Below are 20,730 nucleotides of genomic sequence, written 5' to 3'. Positions count from 1 at the left end.
TTGTTGGTTTCTGACGCTGCAGGTCACTGTCCAAGCGCTGGATTTCGAAGACTTTGGAGTGAGACCTGGCTCCACCATGAATGCTGAACAGCACATACAGGTTTTGGAGCAACATACGCTGCCATCCAGACGACGTCTTTTTCAGGGATGTCCCGTCTTATTCCAGCGAGAAAGTGAGACACGTTGTGACGTGTTCCTACAGCGTGGCTTCGTAGATTTACAGATTATTTCTTTAGAGACTCGTGCACACACACTCCATGTGACACCTCATGCAGATAACACACTGATACACCACAGGAAGAGGTTTCTAAAACGTACCTATGATCAGCTCCAGAGCTCCTCTGCAGAGGTACAGTATGTTTATGGAATAAGAGCTAATGGGTTGTTTTATAGGACAGAGAGTGTGTTTGATGTGGCGGAGAGGCAGCTGGAAGACATCAGCGTGGGACAGAGGGAGTGGGAGTGTGTATACACAGGGATATACAACTGATTTACCCTGAAGACTGTGTGTGTGGCTGCTGTTACATAACGTGCTGTAACAGATACACCTGCTGAGCGCTGTTTACCTGATCCAGCTGCAGAGGAGAACAGAGCAGACGATGACAAAGCAGCTGAGGAATCCAATTGGTCCTGAGTGAAGTGACATCAGCAACCACCGGCCTCTTCCCTCTAAAGCCCAAATTCACAGATCTATATTTAGCAGCCCGCAGATTCCTCACGAGAGTTGTTCATTGATTTTAGTCCAGTTCTTCACATACTGTTCCACCAGTAGGTGAGGACAGTAACATCAGCAGGTTAGACCTGCAGGGAACATCTGTACAGACATAACTACTGCAATTTAAAGTTGCTCCACCTGCAAGCAACAAGTATTCCACCTTCTTTCTACCAAAGGTAGTGTGTTAGCATGTGAAAACCTGCTAAAATAGACTCCTTCCCCAGGACCAGCGGGAACCATGTACAGGGCTCTGCCGCAGACCAGTACGCCTTTCTGTGCGCGTGATTCTTTCTGGTGTGTCACGTTTGACATCACAGACAGGCCAGACAACAGGTTAGAGGCTGCTGAGCACACAACAATGTGACGATGCTTTCAGTGAAGTACTGTGGAGAAAAAGTCAAAATGAGATGTTTCCAAATATAGTCGGGTCTAAATTATATTTGAATAGGATCCTGTAGTTCTTATGACTAAGCAGAAGGTCTGAGAACTCGCAGTGACATTAAGAGTCAAACATGACAGACACAAACTTTAATGGACCTGGGATTTGTTTCGTGATCTGATTGGAACTGATAACTTTAAAAAATATATTTACCCAACCCACTTTTACCCGAGACATTACAGACCCAACCTGGTCCATGTCCAAGAGCAGAGAGACCCAAACCCTGTTCTAGGTCTGTGGACCTGTCAAACTTGTAGTTAAAATTGACACTGAAAATGCCGTTCTACTGGTAAAAACATTTTTCGTGTCAGATACAACATATGCTGTACATGACAGTAGAGGAAATTGATTTATTGTGTTAGTTCGTCTTAAAACAAACTTTAAAAATACGTGTAGACGTTAATCTGACTGAAATCGTACTAAATCAAATTTCTCAAAGTCAGACTAAGACACCCAGATAAAGTGATTGCAAAATTACTCCAGCAGGTCAGGTCTCTGGTCCGATGGTCTGGGTCTACCTATGAAGACTTCGTGATTTAGAGCAGTGTACTTTTTGTACTTTTTCCAATCTTCAGAAGAAAATATGCTGCAAGTAACAAAACTCTTTCCATTTTTCCAGTTATTACCTGAAAAACAAACAGCAGCTGCAACAAAGGAAAAACTGTAGTTGTACCACCCGTTACTCTCCATGCCTGTAGATGGCGCACATTTGCATCTGAGTCCTGCACGGATCCATTTTGAAAACCTGCACCCGCCCATACCCATTAAGCTCAGCACCAGAACCAACCCGTTACCCATCATCATGTCTCAGTCAAAGCTGCCCCATGATCAACCCCCCCCAGGCTCCAGTCCCTCACATGAAGCTGGTTCTCCGTTCTTGAATTGGACGTCTCTTTGACTGGATGGTGAAAACATTCAATCACTGCCAGGTTAGGAAACATGTTAGCATGCTCCTTTGAATACCTTTTTACAACATTTTAATGATGTTTTCCAACATTTTTTGGACATTTCTTTTAATATTTTTTGGGATATTTTCATAATATTTTTCAAACATTTCATTAACTTTATTACATTTTATTAACATTTTTCTTTTCAGAAATTTTCATAACATTTTTCGGACATTTCTTTTAGTATTTTTTTCAGAAATTTTCATAATATTTTTCAAACATTTCATCAACTTTTTTACATTTTATTAACTTCAAAAATTTTCCTAACATTTTTTAGAAATTTTATTATTTTTCAGACAATTCTTTTAATTTTTTGCAAATTTTCATAATATTTTTCAAATATTTCATTAACTTTTTTACATTTTATTAACATTTTTTTCAAAAATTTTCATAACATTTTTTGGGCATTTTATTTATTTTTTTTCCAACATTTCTTTTCATATTTTTTTGGGAAATTTGCATAATACTTTTCAAACATTTCATTAACTTTTTTACATTTCATTAACTCCCCCCCACCCCCACCTCCCCCCAAGAAATTTTCATAACATTTTTCGGACATTTTATTATTTTTCCGACATTTCTTTTAATATTTTTTTTCAGAAATTTTCATAATATTTTTCAAACATTTCATTAACTTTTTTTTAATTTTATTTTTTACATTTTATTTTATTTTATTTTTTTGGACATTTCATCAACATTTTGTTGGACATTTTATCAAGATGTTTTTGGACATTTTATTCACATTTTTTCCAACATTCATTATAATATTTTTCAAACACTTTATCAGCATTTTTTTCTGACATTTAAATAGTATTTTTTTATTACCTTTTTTTGATTAGATGTCAAAATATCAAACATATACTGCACATCTTTTGACTGTGTTTTATTCTGAAAAATTAAAAATATATTTTTGTTCTCAGCTGCTGCCCACCTGCGTATAGCTCTTTTTTTGTGTGCGCCTGACCTGATGCAGGACTCTGGCACAGGTTAGACTGAACCTGCAGCTGGATGTTATTGAATGCTTTGCATCAGTGACTGTGTCCTCAGGCGTCTTATTGTGGTGGCAGAGCTTTGCCACAAGATGGGAGTGCTGGGTTGATTCACTGGATGTGGAAATGAAACTGTAAAGAGCTGCATTAAGGAGAATAGATGGCATCAATGTCATATAGGTCAGCCTGTGATGACTGCTAGTATTTTATTTTGCAACGTCTTTTTGAACAAACGTTCTACTCCAGGCCCCCCCCCCCCTCAGCCGGCCCTGGTCTCGGTCACACACTCTCCAATAAAACAGAGTTCACACAGAAACATTTACAAAGGTGCATTTTCTCATCCCGTCTCAAGGCCCTGGTGATGGTCACCCTGACAACCACTGCTCCTGACAACTAGTCCCTAACAACCACATTCCTCCACACAAACGTCCTTTAATGTGAACATGCCTACGTGCACGCTCACATGCACTCGGCCTGGCTCGCTACGCTCTCCTTTGAGTTCCCTGCAGCTGTCAAAGCCGAAAATCTGCGCTGACAATGACACACACTTTGATCACACTCATATTTAAATGTATCTGGGGCATGTTTGGCACGTTGTAGGTGAAGGCAGGGTGCACACACACACACACACACACTCACACACACACACACTATCTGAGTGCACTCCCACAGCTCACAGTACTCCACCAGCACAAATGCACTGGGTGTGGTTCTGGTGGAGCTGCATTAAGAGGCTGCATCTCTCCTTTATTGCAGATCATTTTACACTCAGCGATGAAGAGCGAGTGATGTCATCCTTTAATCTTTCATCTCTCTGTCACACAGATACGTTCGAACACAAGCGTTCATGTTTGGAAATTCACAGGAACTCCTCCAGCTCTTCAGACACCAAATCAATTCTTGTTCCAGATAAACGAGGGATAGTAAATTCTTTGCTCAGTAGTGCGGCACATCTCCTCTTCCTCACGACTCCCCCACTCAGTAAATCTGTTTTTTATTGGAGGCTTTTTATCTTCCACACAGCAGAGGCTGTGGGGGTGGAGAGGAAACGTGATCAGGGTGGCCGTGATGAGGAGGAGGAGTGTGGTTTCACTTTATTCTTCTTCATCATCGTCTTCCCTTCCTCTTGCTCCGTTTCGTTCACGTGATGTGAGCAGCGTGCCACATGCTGAGGGTGTCCGTGTCACTCCTCTTCCTCCATGTTTCTCTCTGACCTCAATCTGGTTGGATGGCTGTTATCGATCCTCCAGCTCTGGGAGAGGTGTCACCGGCCTTTATTGATGGTAAAGGTCATGACATCATCACTGTGGGACGTACCCTGCCAAGTCATCATGGTATTCAGGGACTGTTCAACACTGTTAGAGACAGAGAGGGAACAGAACGTAAGGAATGAGGAAGATGATGATGTATTACTGCTGTCTCACGTCCTCCAAACTAGAGCGGGACATTATCCGACAGAGGACAGGAGACACTGTCTCACGTCCTCCAAACTAGAGCTGGGCATTATCCGACAGAGGACAGGAGACGCTGTCTCACGTCCTCCAAACTAGAGCGGGACATTATCCGACAGAGGACAGGAGACACTGTCTCACGTCCTCCAAACTAGAGCGGGACATTATCCGACAGAGGACAGGAGACGCTGTCTCACGTCCTCCAAACTAGAGCTGGGCATTATCCGACAGAGGACAGGAGACGCTGTCTCACGTCCTCCAAACTAGAGCGGGACATTATCCGACAGAGGACAGGAGACGCTGTCTCACGTCCTCCAAACTAGAGCGGGACATTATCCGACAGAGGACAGGAGACGCTGTCTCACGTCCTCCAAACTAGAGCTGGACATTATCCGACAGAGGACAGGAGACGCTGTCTCACGTCCTCCAAACTAGAGCGGGATATTATCTGACAGAGGACAGGAGACGCTGTCTCACGTCCTCCAAACTAGAGCTGGACATTATCCGACAGAGGACAGGAGACGCTGTCTCACGTCCTCCAAACTAGAGCGGGATATTATCTGACAGAGGACAGGAGACGCTGTCTCACGTCCTCCAAACTAGAGCGGGACATTATCCGACAGAGGACAGGAGACGCTGTCTCACGTCCTTCAAACTAGAGCGGGACACCAAAGTCACACTGGAGCAAACCCTGCAGACCTCCTGCAGTGTACCTGTAGGTGAAGTTAGGGAATCTGTCCTCTATAGGGCGTTAAATCTGCCCACAGTTCAGTCTGCAGGTGTCTGACAGGTGTGAGGACGGTGTTGGTCAGTCTGTCTGCTCTGTGTCATATTTTGCTGCAATAAAAATGATTAAAGTCGAAGAAAAAACTGACAACTCTATCTTAGGAGGTCAAACTGAAGTTAATTTGCAGTTGGAAATATCACAGTCATATGGTATCGTGGGTCTTCAGGTGATTCCCTCCCCTAAGTGCTTCCTGTCTATATTTGCTGCCTCATGTTTGCTAAACGTTGCCTCACATCACATCTCACGTGTCATTGCTCTGTTAAACTGAAGTAACGTTGCTTCTCTGGAATCCACCACCACCATCATCATCATCATCATCATCATCTCTGTTCCTGTTTCTCACCCGTCTGGCTCAGCATCTGTGTTTCCTCTGAGCAGGAATGTTCTCATCTCAGCGCAAGCTTTCATCTGTCCGACTGGTTGACTGGCACATATCCTGCTCTCTTTAGTTTTGATCCAACTGTGTGTGTGTGTGTGTGTGTGTGTGTGTGTGTGTGTGTGTGTATGTATGTGTGTTGTGAGGAATTTCAAAAGGTGCCAGACAGCAGAGCAGCACCTGTGAAGATCGCTTGAATTATTGAGCATCCCTGCTCTGTTTTTAGTTTCACTGTTCCCTTTATCTCAGTATTTATTACCTGCTTTTGTCGCTCATTGGTACATAAACACCACTGATTTGTGTGTGTGTGTGTGTGTGTGTGTGTGTGTGTGTGTGTGTGTAGGACTCTGTGTTTTCTCCATCTCCACGTTGTGTTGACAGAATCTGTCAGCGTTGCTTATAATGGTTTAAAATAAAGACGACTGCTCACTCACAGAGGAGATCAGGACACACACACACGCTGAGAGGAAGGTGTGTGTGTGTGTGTGTGTGTGTGTGTGAATCATTACAGGATCTATGTTACACAGATAAGTGTGTGTATGTGTGTGTTTGTGTTTTCTCCTCCAACACTGAACCCGCTCAGCTCGGGAGCTCAGCGATCACAGAGGCAGAGTGGGAGGGGCACTTACACACTAACACAGTCACACACACAGTCACACACACACTTGGTGGATGCTGCCGTAGCTTCAGCAGCTGGATGTTCAGGCTGGGAGTGTGTCGGCTCGGAGAACACGACTGATTTGAGCGTTTTTGCGTGCTGGATCTGTGTGACATCATCAGAGCTGTTTGTTTTACAGGAATGGTGTCAGTGGGTCTGTAGCACACGTACACTACACCGAGTGTGTGTGTGTGTGTGTGTAGCAGGACTGAATCAGCAGGAATTACTTGACCAGAGGGATCGAGGAGCGCGTTACTGACTCTGACTCAGGGTGTGTTTCCATGCAGAGGAGCGAGGGGCTGCGGGGACGTAAGAGAAGGAGTACAGATGTAATGTCACAGGACGGCAGGATGACAGACCCTCTGTAGGGGCTGCAGACACCCCACCATGGGGAACAGCCTCCAGAAGAAGAAGAAGGAGGTCCAGGCAGAGGGAAACTTCTCTGCACCTCCATCTCCGTCCCCGTCCCCGAGCCTCAGCAGGGACAAGCCGAAAGGTTTCTGGCTGTTTGGACACAGAGACAAAGTGAAGACAGGTAAGACGAGCGCAGGACGTCTCGTTGACTGACCTCACTTGGATTTTTAAATTCTGTCATGTTTGGAATGTGAGCGGTCGGAGAAGTGCTGCTGGGTGTGTGTGTGTGTGTGTGTGTGTGTGCTCGAATGCATGTGAAGTCCTCCACGGTGCTTTTCAGATGCAGATCGACAATATTCCCGTGCTGACTTCACCTTCGTCAGCGTCAAGGCTTCCTGCTTATTGCACAGTGTGCAGAGGAGGAGTGTGTGTGGGCACGAGTGTGTGTTTGTCTCTCTGTTTGTTCCGGTGGATTGTTTGTCCTGCTGACAGATGAGGAGTCACTGAGGGTTTTAATTGAGGACAGACTCTGAGTTTGCCCCAACCTCCACAGTACCACAGTGTGTGTGTGTGTGTGTGTGTGTGTGTGTGTGTGTGTGTGTGTGTGTGTGTGTGTGTGTGAGACCCTGACCCTGAGAGTGCGTATTATTGTATGATCCTGTAACTTGTTATTGCCAGACCATAATACCTGCAGAGGGAGACAGCTGATCCTGTCCCACGCTGATCTCTGTCTCTGTTAACAGTCCTCAAAGCAACAGAAACTCCAGACAAACAGGTTTCACACACACACATCTCACACTGACACACACTGATTGTCAGATTCATCTTCAGAGGATGACACTGACATTCTGTGTCTCAGGTGTTGCTTTCTGTTTCAGGTTTTTTGTGTCTCAGGACTATTTTTAGTTGACCTGCATTTCTCACATAGTTCTGTTTGTCTCTCTTCTGCCTCTTTTATTATTGACAAAATGACTTGAGCTTTTGGACACAAAACACTTGTAGCAACGTTACAGCTGTAATAATAATAATAATAATAATAATAATAAGGATGCATTTTATTTATAGGTGCCTTTCAAAGCGCTCAAGGACACCTTAAAAGACACAGTTTAAAAAAAACAGCAGCAATGTACCCACAGATCATAAAGTCAGATAATTCAGTAATATTCAAAAACAAGTTAATAAAACATCTAGACAAGAAATCAGGTTGAACATGGCAGCTTGACAGTTTCAGACAGGATTTGAAAGAGATGTATTTCAGCCACCCAGAGGAAGTCCCACTCAGGAAGGTGCACTTCATCATCAGTATTTTCATTGCCTCAATAATCCATATTTTATTTTTTAACAATGGATCCAATTATTATGTGTAACTTGAAAGCGGTTGCTCATTATGACAAACCCACAGAGAATTATCACTGGACCCAGCAACTCTGCTCTGCTCTCACCAACCTCATTTCCAGTCTCAGCAGGCAGCTGTTTTCAGTAATAAAACCAACTGTACGCTACCTGCTCGGCACCAATCAGCAGATAAATTTAAGGACTAGCTGGTTAACAAAGTGGAGCATTTAGCAACTACAGAGAGCGATGTTTCTCCTTGCGCAGTTAAGCCGGAATTCCACTGGATGCGTGTCCGTTGAGGAACAGCAGCGCCGGTTATCCGCTGCGTGCTCTGCCAGACAGCAGGAGTCACGAGGACCCACGAGATCTCGCGAATTCACGCATAATCGCGCGATATAACAAGATGTAGTTTCTGTAAACAGAACCACAAAACCAGAGGAGTAGTAGGGAGACATCTGCCCATTATGATGTTTTCAAGGTGTAGTGCAGTGAAATATGATCCGCCGTGAACACTGTATTTTATTTTGAAAATTAGTCGGGTGTTTTATTGTGTTTCTGTGCACGACTTCCTGCCCCGCACGATCTGCTCTGTGCTGAATTGCTGTGTTGTGCTCCGGCGTCCGGCAAAAATAGAAGTCCTGCGTATCTGTTGCGGAGGGCTCCGGAGTGCCGACACAACCAACACGCATCTGGTGGAATTTGGGGGTTAGAATTTATCAGTTTTTAGGTTGTACAATCATTTTGATCAGTGTTCGGCTTGTTACTCTAAAAATGTAATATATTACTCATTACTTGTTCTCAAAAGTAATAACACTACTTTACTTATTATTCCCTGCCAACATATCTCCCCAAAACTCAGATGTGTCTCTGTGTGGATGTCAGGATGATCACTGCTAAGTGTAGCTAATGTTTGATAGCTTCTGTTTACCTGGAGGTCTTCTGTTACCTGTGAGCGGTATCTTCCCAACGCTCTGCCCAAAACACGGAGAGTCACTCGTGGAGCAACATTTCATCCACCACATATCCAACCACAAGCTCCATCACCTCTCTGTGTCTGCAGCTCTCCACCAGTAAAATCCAGTTTTGGTTGTTTAGCCAGTGCAGAGCTGCAGCCGACCTCCGCAGCTGAGGAGGACTCACCTTTGGTGGGGTGTATTTCCTGGAGCTTCATGTTGTTGTGCTGACGGTCATACAGTAGCTGAGGTGTTTCAGAGTGGAGGTTTGAGGACGTGTTTTTGGCAGCAATGGAAAGAGTTTTAGTCCAACTACCTGCAGCAGCAGAGTTCCTGTCATCTTTCCTCTGACAAATCAAAGTAATGGGAATATTTCATTTAAAGATGCCCAGATGTTTCTGTCTCTTTTATTTCTACAGTTGCTTTGGTGCATTCTCCGTTACCTGTGTTACCAGCATACACCTGTAACCTTTAAGGCACAAATTAAACTGACGTTGGCCTATACACAATTTCATTTTGACTTTAAAAGTCAACTTGGCTCTAGGCGAGCTAAACCATGTGGCAAAGTTTTAATAAAACACGTCCGCTGTTGCAGCACTGTTTGCATCAAGCTGACATTTTAAGTCACTTTTGATAAACAGCTGATGGACAGATGCTGATGGAGCACTTTGTCCACCACAAACTCTCCACACATCCGTGTTGCCTCGTTCATTAGACAGCTGTCATAGTTATCCGTCCGTTTGTTGGACGTGTCCATCTGATTGTGTCGTTAGACAGCATGAAATATGACGACATTAGCTGGAACCAAACAGCAATAACAATCAGAGCGAGACTCATCAGTCCATTTTTCTTGTGGGTGTGTTTTCTGTTGCAGTTTGATTTCCAGATTAGAGAAACACAACAGTTTGATGCTGCAGCCTGTTGTTGAAGGTGCAGATGTTTCCAGTCAGTTCTGTCAGCTCAGACAAAGTTGTGCTAAAGTTTTGGACAGTGATGGCGCATGGCTAAAACCTGACCACATGAACAAGCAGGACCATCTCTGTGTCCATCTCTATATCAGAGGAGGTGTCGAGGGAAGCATGGAGAAATGAAACATCGGTTGTGATCCCAGCAGCTAGCAGGATCTTCTTTGCAGAGCGTCTTGCCGGCTATTTTACATTTGTTAGATAATAAACTTGACGACCTCCATGCCCACATCAGTTTTGCTATATCAGGAACTGTAATGTCCTTTGTTTCACCTAAACCTGGCTAAATGCTGGAATACCGAACAGTGCCGATCAACCAGGTGACTCTTTTTCCATATACGGATCTGACAGAACAGGAATATTGAGACGCTGTCACATTCCTGCTCATCCACTCGAAAACGGCTACAGTGGGAGTTGCTGCCTGGATGAGCGACCATGCGTCCAGTGATGTCATGGATGGAGCCGATCAGAAGCTGCACCACAGTCCTGCATGGGTCTATTTCTGAAAACCTGCACCCGCCCATACCAACCTGTTACCTGTCGTTATGTCTCAGTCAAAGCTGCCCCATGATCAAACCCCCCCAGGCTCCAGTCCCTCACATGAAGCTGGTTCTCCGTTCTTGAATTGGACGTCTCTTTGACTGGATGGTGAAAACATTCAATCACTGCCAGGTTAGGAAACATGTTAGCATGCTCCTTCCACCACCATCAAACCTCCAAAGGATCCCAACTCCATGTAGGCTGCCACCTCATCCTCGGGCTGCAAAGTGTCATGGCTGGAGTCCTCCACGTCGGTGACCAATGTGACCACGGGGTCAAAGGTCACACTTAGTGATGCTCTGCCTTGTTTTAATTCATGTGGCAAATGATTGATGTTGCAACAGCAGGTTCATTTATAATGGTCTTGATGGTTCAGTTCAGCCTTCGGTGCATCTTGTGTTTCACCAACATGGCTGAGATGGCTCCATGATGCTGCTGGTTTCCATGGTAACAGCTGACCCTACTGAACCCTGCGTGTTAATGGTATGAAGATGTGTCGACTTTCAGTGAAACAAAACTGAGCATTTAAAGTCTCTCCAAACATAAAGACTGTGAGTGTGTGTGCAGAGAGACAGATAATGAGTGTACGTGGACACAAACACATCTTGATTTCATTCCCTGTCAGGGTGGTCGATGTCTGTGTTTGTGTGTGTGTGTGTGTGTGTGTGTGTGTGTGTGTGTGTGTGTGTGTGCTTCTGTTCCCCGGTAGTGGCCGCCTCATTCACCAGCAGTTTATTCAGAAACTTGGGGTGTGAATGCATTCCTACATTCCAGCCCGTTTTCGTACGCATGAGCGCCCATCCAGCACACAAACACACGACATCTTGAAACGAGGCTCGGCTCCAGTTTTTTTAGGTGATTGCAGCTGCGTTTTGTTACACAATACCCCAAAATGAAGGCAGATTGAGCAAGAGGAGGAAGGAAGGAGTGGATTGTGGTACATGTCAGTGCTCACATGTTCATGTGCAGCTGTGTTGATGTGATTCTCTTCGGGCTGGGTGATAAAACAATAACGATAATTGCCTTGATCAAATTTTCGTCCATTGAAATAAAATACATGTTCGAGAAATCCTCCATGTTATTAAACCAGCCATTCGCCCATAGAGGGGGTGGTGGTGTACTTAAAACACCAGTTTCCATGAAGGGTGGGGATCACGATACGATATCATCATGATACTGAAGTCACGACGTAGTGTTAAGAAGGCCGACTTTTTGTCCCAGTCCACAGCTGGATGTTGAGCTCACACTGTTTGAGGTTTGAGGTCAAATCTCTTGTCAACTTTATAACTGTTTCAAAGAGGATTTTTACACATCCCAGATTTGGACACATTGACACCTCCCTTTAAGATGAGCCTGTCAGTGACTGAGGAAAAGCCAGCTGGAAACATGAGAAAACAAAACCACCTTGGATGACCTTGACCAGACATACAGTCAGAGCCAGGCGTTCAACGTGTGACGTCCAGTCGTTTGCCAGCCTGTGAAGTGTTGTGATCTCCGACATAAACAACCTCTCAGGTGTGTGAAGGACACAGGCGGGGCGTCTGCTTTGGATCATGACCAAAACCACAGACGTGACATATTTTGGGAGCACATGGTGAGGATCTATTCACTGAGAGCATCTTATGCATGTTCATGAGCCTGCTGCACCCTGAGCTGAGTGACTGCAGCACAGAGACCGTGTAGTGTGAAGCTGCTGCGTCTGCTGCACCTTTATTTGTTCCATGTATTATTGTATGAAAGGTTTAGTCACGTCACCTTTGGTACGTTATGTCTTATCGTTCTGTTGAATGTTAGTCACGTTAACTGAAAGTCGAACTTCTATATTCGGCACATTGGTAGCTGTGTTGTAATTCTGACTGAACATTAACTCCGGAGTGAGAAAAAATGAGCCTGATGAGATTTATGTTTGAGGCACTTTTATGGACAAAAAAAACAACAAATTCCAGGTCTGCCGTTATTATCTGTTTCATCTAATAAGATATATAAGATACCCTACGCCGTTGTGAGCATTTATTCTTGTGCAGTGGTGTGTCTGTGTCTCTCTGCAGTTACACCTCCAGAACACTAGTTGGCGGTGGAGTTTCTGTGAAGTGCTGTAAAGTTTAGCTGATTCAAAACACACATCAAACACACATTAAACACACATTCAACACATATTAAACACACATTAAACACATATTAAACATGGCTTAATAGAGACAGTTTCAAACACAAATCAGCTTCACTATAACTCGCAGCATTCACAGACAAACACTTGTCTTTATCTGGACACATTTTCCCCACAAATACAACATGCTAACGTTATTAGCACAAGCCTATGGCATTTTACATTGTATAAATTAGCCTCAACAATCATAAAGAGACAAAAGGAGGAGACAAAGTGATAAAACCACAGAGGGAAGGCTACAAGGACAGCAAACCAAAGAGGCTAAATAACTATAAAGTCTGTGTGTCTTGCTTCTGTAGGAGAGGTGGAGGGGTCTTTTGATTACCCGTGCCCGGGGGCCTCTGTCTCGTAACCCGCCCCTGACTTTATGAATCGTCTCTGAAAAAAGGGAAAATGTTTTTCTAGTTGACAAAGACAAAATTAGGACTTTTTAATCTGGACTCTGCACAGTCCCACCATCAACTCATCAATACAAGCTTTAGTTATCAATGACTCTGTGTGTGTGTGTGTGTGTGTGTGTGTGTCAGCACACAAAGTGTTAAACAGTGTTGGGAGTGGAGACGTTGCCAGCTGAGCTCCAGAGTCACAAAGACGCCCGTTCATGTGGTGATGTGAGTGTGAGGACGGAGGCTGCAGCCGATAAGATTAGCTCACTGTGAGCTCACTCTGCTGCGTCCACAGGTGCTCAGTGACACAGAGGGAGACACACACACACACACACATCTGTACAGACACACTGACTCTCTCTGCACTGTCATCCTTTCATTCTGCCGATGGGTCTCCAGATGTTTTATATTACCTTTTCATGACTGTCCACTGTGGAGGGAGAACCTCAGCTGGCTTTCATCAGACTGTCTCAATGATCCATCTAATAAACTGCCGTCACTGACCACGTTTACACGCACAAAATATTCTGTTGTATTCCCTTATTCTGAAAAAGACAATATTTTTTTTTTTAAAAAAAAGCTGTTGACAAGCCCCGTCTCCACCAAACCCTTTCAGTCCAGTCCCTTTGGAACCAGCAGTAAGCCTTCAGACATGGTACCTAGACCCTGGGTGTGTTCAGACAGTCCTCTTAAATGTGGGCGGGGTTGTTGTCACTCACTGCTCCGTCCAGCACTCGCTGTATTTCCTCATCAGCGGTGACACAGATGGAAGTCTGCACCTGGTTTATCGTCCACAGAACGAGGCTGCACGCCCACATTTTCACAACAAAATAGAACAGGCTGCAGTGAGAGTCTCTCTCCATGGGATATTTCAAAATAGCAGCTTTGTGCATTTAGTCCTTCTCAGGCAAGCTCAGGGGTTTAGTGTTGCTGTAGCCCACAGGAAGTGAGGATTAGAATATATGACCTTCACATAATCCGCTCCAAATGAATCTATATTTTTAAAGTCATTACTAAAAGTGTGTGTCATATAAAAACTAAAGTGATGGTCAAAGTTGTCACAGTGAAATTTAAGGTGTGCTGATGGATTCACGTCATCAACTCATGCATTCAGTAACATTACAAGTTAACGTTCCACCTTAAAAGTTGCCGGCAGTCGGCCCAGTGAATGAAGTGATTTTTTTCTCAGACTCCAGCTGCTGTGAGAGGCAGCAGAACATCCCTCCCGCCCCACTCTGACATTTGCTGCCTTAACTTTCATCTTTGTCCCACCATGTTTCTCCCCGACGCCACCAGGCGCTGTTAAACTATAACAGCAACTCAGCCACATATTATGCCGACATTAAAGCACGCCTTATTTCGTTGGTTTCTGACGCCGCAAGTGCAGAAGTGCTCTTTACATGACCTGTCAGAAATTCAGAATATTGTCATGTTCAGATTAATAATGGTGTACCAGTGTGCATGTAAACGTTGTCACTGTAAACTGAAGTATTGTGACATATTGTTAAAGTCACAGACCTTCACACTCCCCTCTGCTTCCTCTCCTTCCTTCTTGACCTTGGATCGCCAGCTGGTTATTTATCTTTCTATCTGCACATATACACAGTCACATTCACACTGACCTGACGCCTTTGACTCTGCACAAAGCAAAGACTGTAACTTTAGGGATGATGAAGGACTGAGAGGTGAAGTAAAGTGATGACAGAATGAGGGAGTGAGAGCAGAGAGAAGGTGACTCTGGTCTAGAGAATATAAAGGGGATGTAGAATCAGAGGGGAACACGTTGTATAGGGCTGTGTGTAATTCGAGAACAAAGCCAGCAGCAGATCTCCCCACCATGTTCATTACGACTGTCTTGTGCGGGTTGTGATATTCCATATTCCTTTATCCTGCTGCCGGGTAAGGCTCGCCCTAAGCCTTTTGATTTCTGTAAGCTGGGCTAAGACGCTCTCCTCTTGGTCCTCCTTTGAAGATCCCATTTACTGTGAGCCACTGTCAGAGCCATGGACTCCCTGCAGAGGGCTTAGGCAACACGCAGTTGGATAAAGGGAGGATGACTTTTTGTCTGCGCTATCTATCCCTCCTACGCCTCGCCCCATCTCGTCTTCCAGCCCTCATCTTTCATGTTCTGTCGCTGTTTCTCTCCGTGCATCTCGCCGCTCTGCTCTGCTTGTCATGTGGGTGAGAAATACCCGCACACACAGGTGTGTCTCGACTGCATTTAACCTCCATTCCCCTAATTTCTTTTCTACTCTTTTTAAAGCTTTATTTCTGAGAGGAGACAAAACAATAGGAAGAATGACAGAGTTGTTCTTTAACCAACCTCTGTCTTCTCCACACAGCTCCCTGATCTGTCTGTGCTTCAACTGAAAACCTCTCAGTTCTGTTTCTGTTTTCTCATCATTAATTCTCCACCTGTACCATCAAGTTGTTGCCCGTTGCACCAACGTGTTGCCAGAGTGTTCTTTGGAGATGAAGGGTGATGGTTACCTCCGTCCTCTGTCCTGTCCTCTCGTGCCCTTTAGCTGCAGGAACTTTTGTTTTCTTCCTCTAAATGAAAGGACACTTTGTGCAGCATGCAATTGTGGTTCGTCTGCATACTCTGGTCCTAAATGTAGCATGGGAATTTTTTAGCTATTGGATGGCATCTCTGGGTCTCTTTACACTTTAGTAAGGTTAACCCTTTAACAGGATCCACAACTCGTTAGTTAGTCTCATGCATGCAACGAGAAAGTGTACGTGGAGTAACCCTGAGTTTACTATGTGAAGACTGGAGCCCACAGACTGAATAAAATAATGGACGTAGCTACAGTCATTGGTTTGTGGACTGTCACCATCTTGTCTGTTTGGAGCCAGAATTAACCCTATTTTAATGAGAGGGTGGAGTTGTGGTGCAGTGAGTCCAGCCCGTTCTCATTCCCAGCTTGTCAAATACCACCGCTTTGTCAGTGATTTCAGTGTCAGACATCAACGCAAAAAGGCACCTTTCACTGCAGTATGATACGCTGCACGCAGCAATGTGATATAAGCCCTGTTTCCACCGAGCAGTTCAGTTCAAATTGTTCCTGTTCCCACAGTGAAAGTTGTGGATGGTCCCAACAGAAGCGTTCCTTAGCGTCCCCATGTTTGGTCCCCCCTCTGTTGGGGTACCTAGCACACAGATCTGGTACTAAAAGGTGGAGCTGTGAACCCTGCAGCCTGTTCTATTTTGTTGTGAAAATGTGGGCGTGCAGCCTCGTTCTGTGGACGATAAACCAGGTGCAGACTTCCATCTGTGTCACCGCTGATGAGGAAATACAGCGAGTGCTGGACGGAGCAGTGAGTGACAACAACCCCGCCCACATTTAAGAGGACTGTCTGAACACACCGAGGGTCTAGGTACCATGTCTGAAGGCTTACTGCTGGTTCCAAAGGTGCTGGACTGAAAGGGTTTGGTGGAGACGGGGCTTTAAAATGACCAAAAGTTCACACTGGTTTGAACACACTCCTCCAGGTGAGTGTCAGTTTTTTGTCACCCAACCTGCCTCATTCCAAGTGCTCGGGACTGCTTCCTTGTTCACTGCCTTCTACACACTGGTCACATGATTGCAGCCTTTCAAAATACGTGGGATATGTACGAGTTCAGTCAATTAACGCAACTTTAAGTTTAACAAACAAAATGATATGTAGATGATGTGACAGGAAAAACACCGACTACATTTTTCGTTGTTGAAGATGTGAGTTTGTATTTGAGTTACACTTGTGACCATGTGTGAGCCATGTTGCTGCTCAAGTTGCTGCTCATGTTGCTGCTTATGTTGCTGTTGAAGCTGCAGTGAATCAGAGACATCTCTCTGTCTCCAGTATAAAAGGACTCAGTGTTGGGAATGCTCTGTAATGGGGCTCAGTCCAGTGGCTTCCAGCATCAGCACCTAAATTGAATTAAAGCATCAGACCTTACCATTAAACAGCGCACACACACACACACACACACACACACACACACACACACACACACACACACACACACACACAGAGTGACCTGTGTGTGACCTCTCCATTCAGAGGTCATTATTTGAACTCTGGCCATGTCTTTGATTTGATGGTTGTCATCCTGAAACGAGAACAAACTCGTCTTTTATTGCTGACGTTAGCTTCAGTTTCCAACATCACTGTGTCCAATCTGTAATCTGAAACTTGTGACTGTGTCTGCTGAGAATGTCCCGCCCTGCTGAAGGAAGAGAAAGCGGCATCAAACCTAAGATGAGACCTCGCTGAAATTAAGTTATCCATCAATCAGGACGGCTTTCACTGCTCAAAGTGCTTATTTATGCTTCTGACTGTGATCAGAATCAGTCCGGTTTTCTACGCTGAGCTGAGCTGATCACATCAGTTCAGGATGAGGTTAAAACCAACACTCAAAACACCAAAACTCAGACAGCTGTTCAGTTACACCACAAACATGTCACTTTTATCAGCATGATAGTTTTCGTAGATTACCTTTTTCCACAATGCAAAACGAGACGATGACAAGCTAAAATAGATCTTGATGACAAAAACTGAAACTAAAATCTATGTTTCATGTTCATCAATGAGACGTGACGAACATGTTGGTGGACTGTCGGACATTGAAAGCAGAGAACAGCTGTGCTTGTAATTATCTTCAAACGCTGCATGAGTGACAGGCTGTAAACTCCAGTCAAGTTTAGTTGATTCAAAACACACATTAAACACACAGTAAACACACAGTAAACACATTAAACACACAGTAAACACATTAAACACATAGTAAACACACATTAAACACAAATTAAACACACAGTAAACACACATTAAACACACATTAAACACACATTAAACACATAGTAAACACACATTAAACACAAATTAAACACACAGTAAACACACATTAAACACACATTAAACACACAGTAAACACACAGTAAACACATTAAACACATAGTAAACACACATTAAACACAAATTAAACACACAGTAAACACACATTAAACACATTAAACACACATTAAACACACATTAAACATGGCTTAATAGAGACAGTCTCAAACACAAATCAGCTTCACTATAACTCGCAGCATTCACAGACAAACACTTGTCTTTATCTGGACACATTTTCCCCACAAATACAACATGCTAACGTTATTAGCACAAGCCTATGGCATTTTACATTGCATAAATTAGCCTAGCAGCTAGCAGAGATTTCCTCTGCTCATATGAAGCCAGGATAAATCACACACAAGACTTAAAATGCTATTTTAGTGGAGGCTTTATTGTCTTCACAATTTATTGTTTCTTATCTGTGAAATTAAAGTAGATCAAAGCTTTGTTTCCACTGAGGGAAATGGTTTCAGCTTACAGAGACAGACAGGAGGTCTGCGTCACTGTGACACTGTGCAGTTACATTTCTGGGGAGGTGCACGTCAGGCTACAGCGTCAATTCAAAGCAGAAGTATTAATCCTGCATTAGGGTAAGTGTTGGAGTTAGGCATTTTGTTGTGATGGTTAAGGGAAAGTGTGTGTGTGTGTGAGAGAGAGATTTCAAAGAAGAGAGACTATAGTTAACTGCAACCAAGCTCTCTTCATTTTTTAAAAATAATGCAAAAAAAGGCAACTATTTTTGAAATTTTATTTTAAAGAAAACCATCTAAAAACGTCACGACATGCATCACGATTTTTAGGAAAAGCTGCCGTGAAATCAGACATTTTAGGCCGCAGTAATTCAAAACCAGCCGGTGAGATCCTGCAGTGACGGATGGTTTTATTTAATACACTGTTTATATGCTGTGTCAATCGACAGCAGCTTTAATTAACCTCAACAACTTCAGTTATGTCATCTTACTGGTGTCAGGAGACCCTGTTGGCACAGAGCTCCCACTGGGGAGCTGTGTGCTTGTGTGTGTGTGTGTGTGTGTGTGTGTGTGAGTGTGTGTGCCAAGCAGATGGTGTGCAGCCAGCGCCAGCCTCGACCACTCCAACACTTGGCAGCAGGTTTCCTCAAACACACGGTCGTCTTTTCATTTCACGCAGATTTACAAGTGTTTTCAGAGCGATTCAGTCAAAATGGTTTCGACTTGTTTACCAAAGAGAGCTCAGCTCATTGGCCGTGGGTAATGGGATTTCTCTGAGGAAGAGTGAGGAGGAGGAGGAGTGTGTTTCTGCGACTTTAATGAAGGCTCAGAATGAGATGTTGTTTTCTGTGGGCAGGAGAAACACACACACACGTTCTCTGCATATCTCACTCACACACACACACGGTGGCACTTTCTCTGCATTTATGTGTGTTAGACGTGTGTGGCGCTGAAAACAGGCGGCATCTGTTCGAGCCTAATGTGTCGAGTGTGATTCAAATAATCTTAAAGTCACTTGTACGTTGCAGCTCAGCGATGAGGACGTCAGCAGATGTTTTTCCATCCAAACTCTGCTCCTCACTCATTAGCTCACTGATACTGATGTAAAGCATCAACATGTGGTGACAGAGGAAGCTCATAGTTTTATATTTTCCATAGTTAAACAGTGTCTATAATCCACTCCCCCGAGTTTCAGCAGCTGAATCACATGAGACTAATCCATGATGGACGGAGCACATGTACAGGAAACAACAAGAGATGATTGTCTCAGAAATGTCCTTGTCTGTGAATCTTTACAGTCTCAGTGACCTCCAGAGGAGCACGAGAACATGAGATGCTGTAAATGACATTTTGGTTAAAAGTCAAATGTAGACATACGTTCTGATTCGCTAATGAGACGAAGCAGACTGTGACATTTGGATTTTGTATCATTATAGTGATTAAGAAAAGGTCAAGGAGGTGGGGAGTTTGAACAGCTGCTAAATGTGCAACAACTTCTCCCTGTAAGATGCAAATCTTTATCTCTGTGGACGTTTCATGGTGATAATTCAGGCGAGATACACTATCGTTTGGTTTGGCTTCCATCAGAGTGAGTCTCCTGTCAGTCCTCTAAAATAGATTTTTTGATAACAGGAGAGATGAGTCAATCTATGAAACCTCTGACTGTACAGTAAGTTTGAGTAAGTGCTGTAAATGATGGCATGGTTGAACTCAGGTGAAGAAAGATGACAGAGGGGAAGAGTTTTTGAAAAGCCCCACAAAAAATTAACAACACGCTTAGACAATAATTGTGTCTGAGGTCATGTTTACATGAAAATGAAAACGGAAACATTTTTCTCATTTTCGTTGTAGAAAAAGTTTTGCGTTCAGACGACAACGTTTTTATAGCCATTGCCGTGCACACTGATCTGCAAAAATGACCCAAAACGCTGCAGTATACATGCCAGGCCAGTAGTTGGCGGTGTGACTTCGTAATGAAACAACACGTGCCTGTGCACATGCGCCTCCTTCTGCAGAGCGGTGATGTATAAACAATCAAAATAGCAACCGCACAAACATTTGTCTGGACGGACGACGAGGTGGAGTTGCTACAGTAAATCTACGCTTTGCTGGAGAAGCGTTTTCAGAGGAACTGTATTGTAAGTTTACATGACAACAGAGACGGTGCTGTTTCCAAAACCCGTTTTCAAAACGCCGCTGTCGTGTAAACGATCAGCCAAAACGCATCTAAAGTTTACCGTTTTCGGTTAAAATCCTTGTCGTATAAACAGGACCTAAAAATCTTTGTTTTGCCAAATTTAAAGCGCGGGTCTGCCAGCGA

At 44.0% G+C, this 20,730-nt stretch overlaps 1 protein-coding gene across 4 annotated transcripts in view; it reads left to right on the top strand.

Annotated features, from left to right (window-relative positions):
• The window catches only part of kiaa1522 (KIAA1522 ortholog), a 52,833-nt gene that overhangs the window by 10,460 nt on the left and 21,643 nt on the right, over positions 1–20,730 (top strand). For 2 of the 4 annotated variants that reach the window (XM_049602000.1, XM_049601996.1), the window contains exon 1: positions 6,363–6,897. The exons of the other annotated variants lie outside the window; for them this stretch is intronic. In XM_049602000.1, the coding sequence (XP_049457957.1) occupies positions 6,750–6,897 (148 nt within the window). In that variant the 5' untranslated portion in view covers positions 6,363–6,749. Of the gene's footprint in view, positions 1–6,362; positions 6,898–20,730 lie in introns of those variants that run through there. 4 annotated transcript variants of the gene reach the window in all.

Source organism: Epinephelus fuscoguttatus, linkage group LG17 (genome assembly GCF_011397635.1).
Source record: "Epinephelus fuscoguttatus linkage group LG17, E.fuscoguttatus.final_Chr_v1".
NCBI classification, from domain to species: Eukaryota; Metazoa; Chordata; class Actinopteri; order Perciformes; family Serranidae; genus Epinephelus; species Epinephelus fuscoguttatus.
This window is presented reverse-complemented; position numbering and strand designations above follow the sequence as displayed.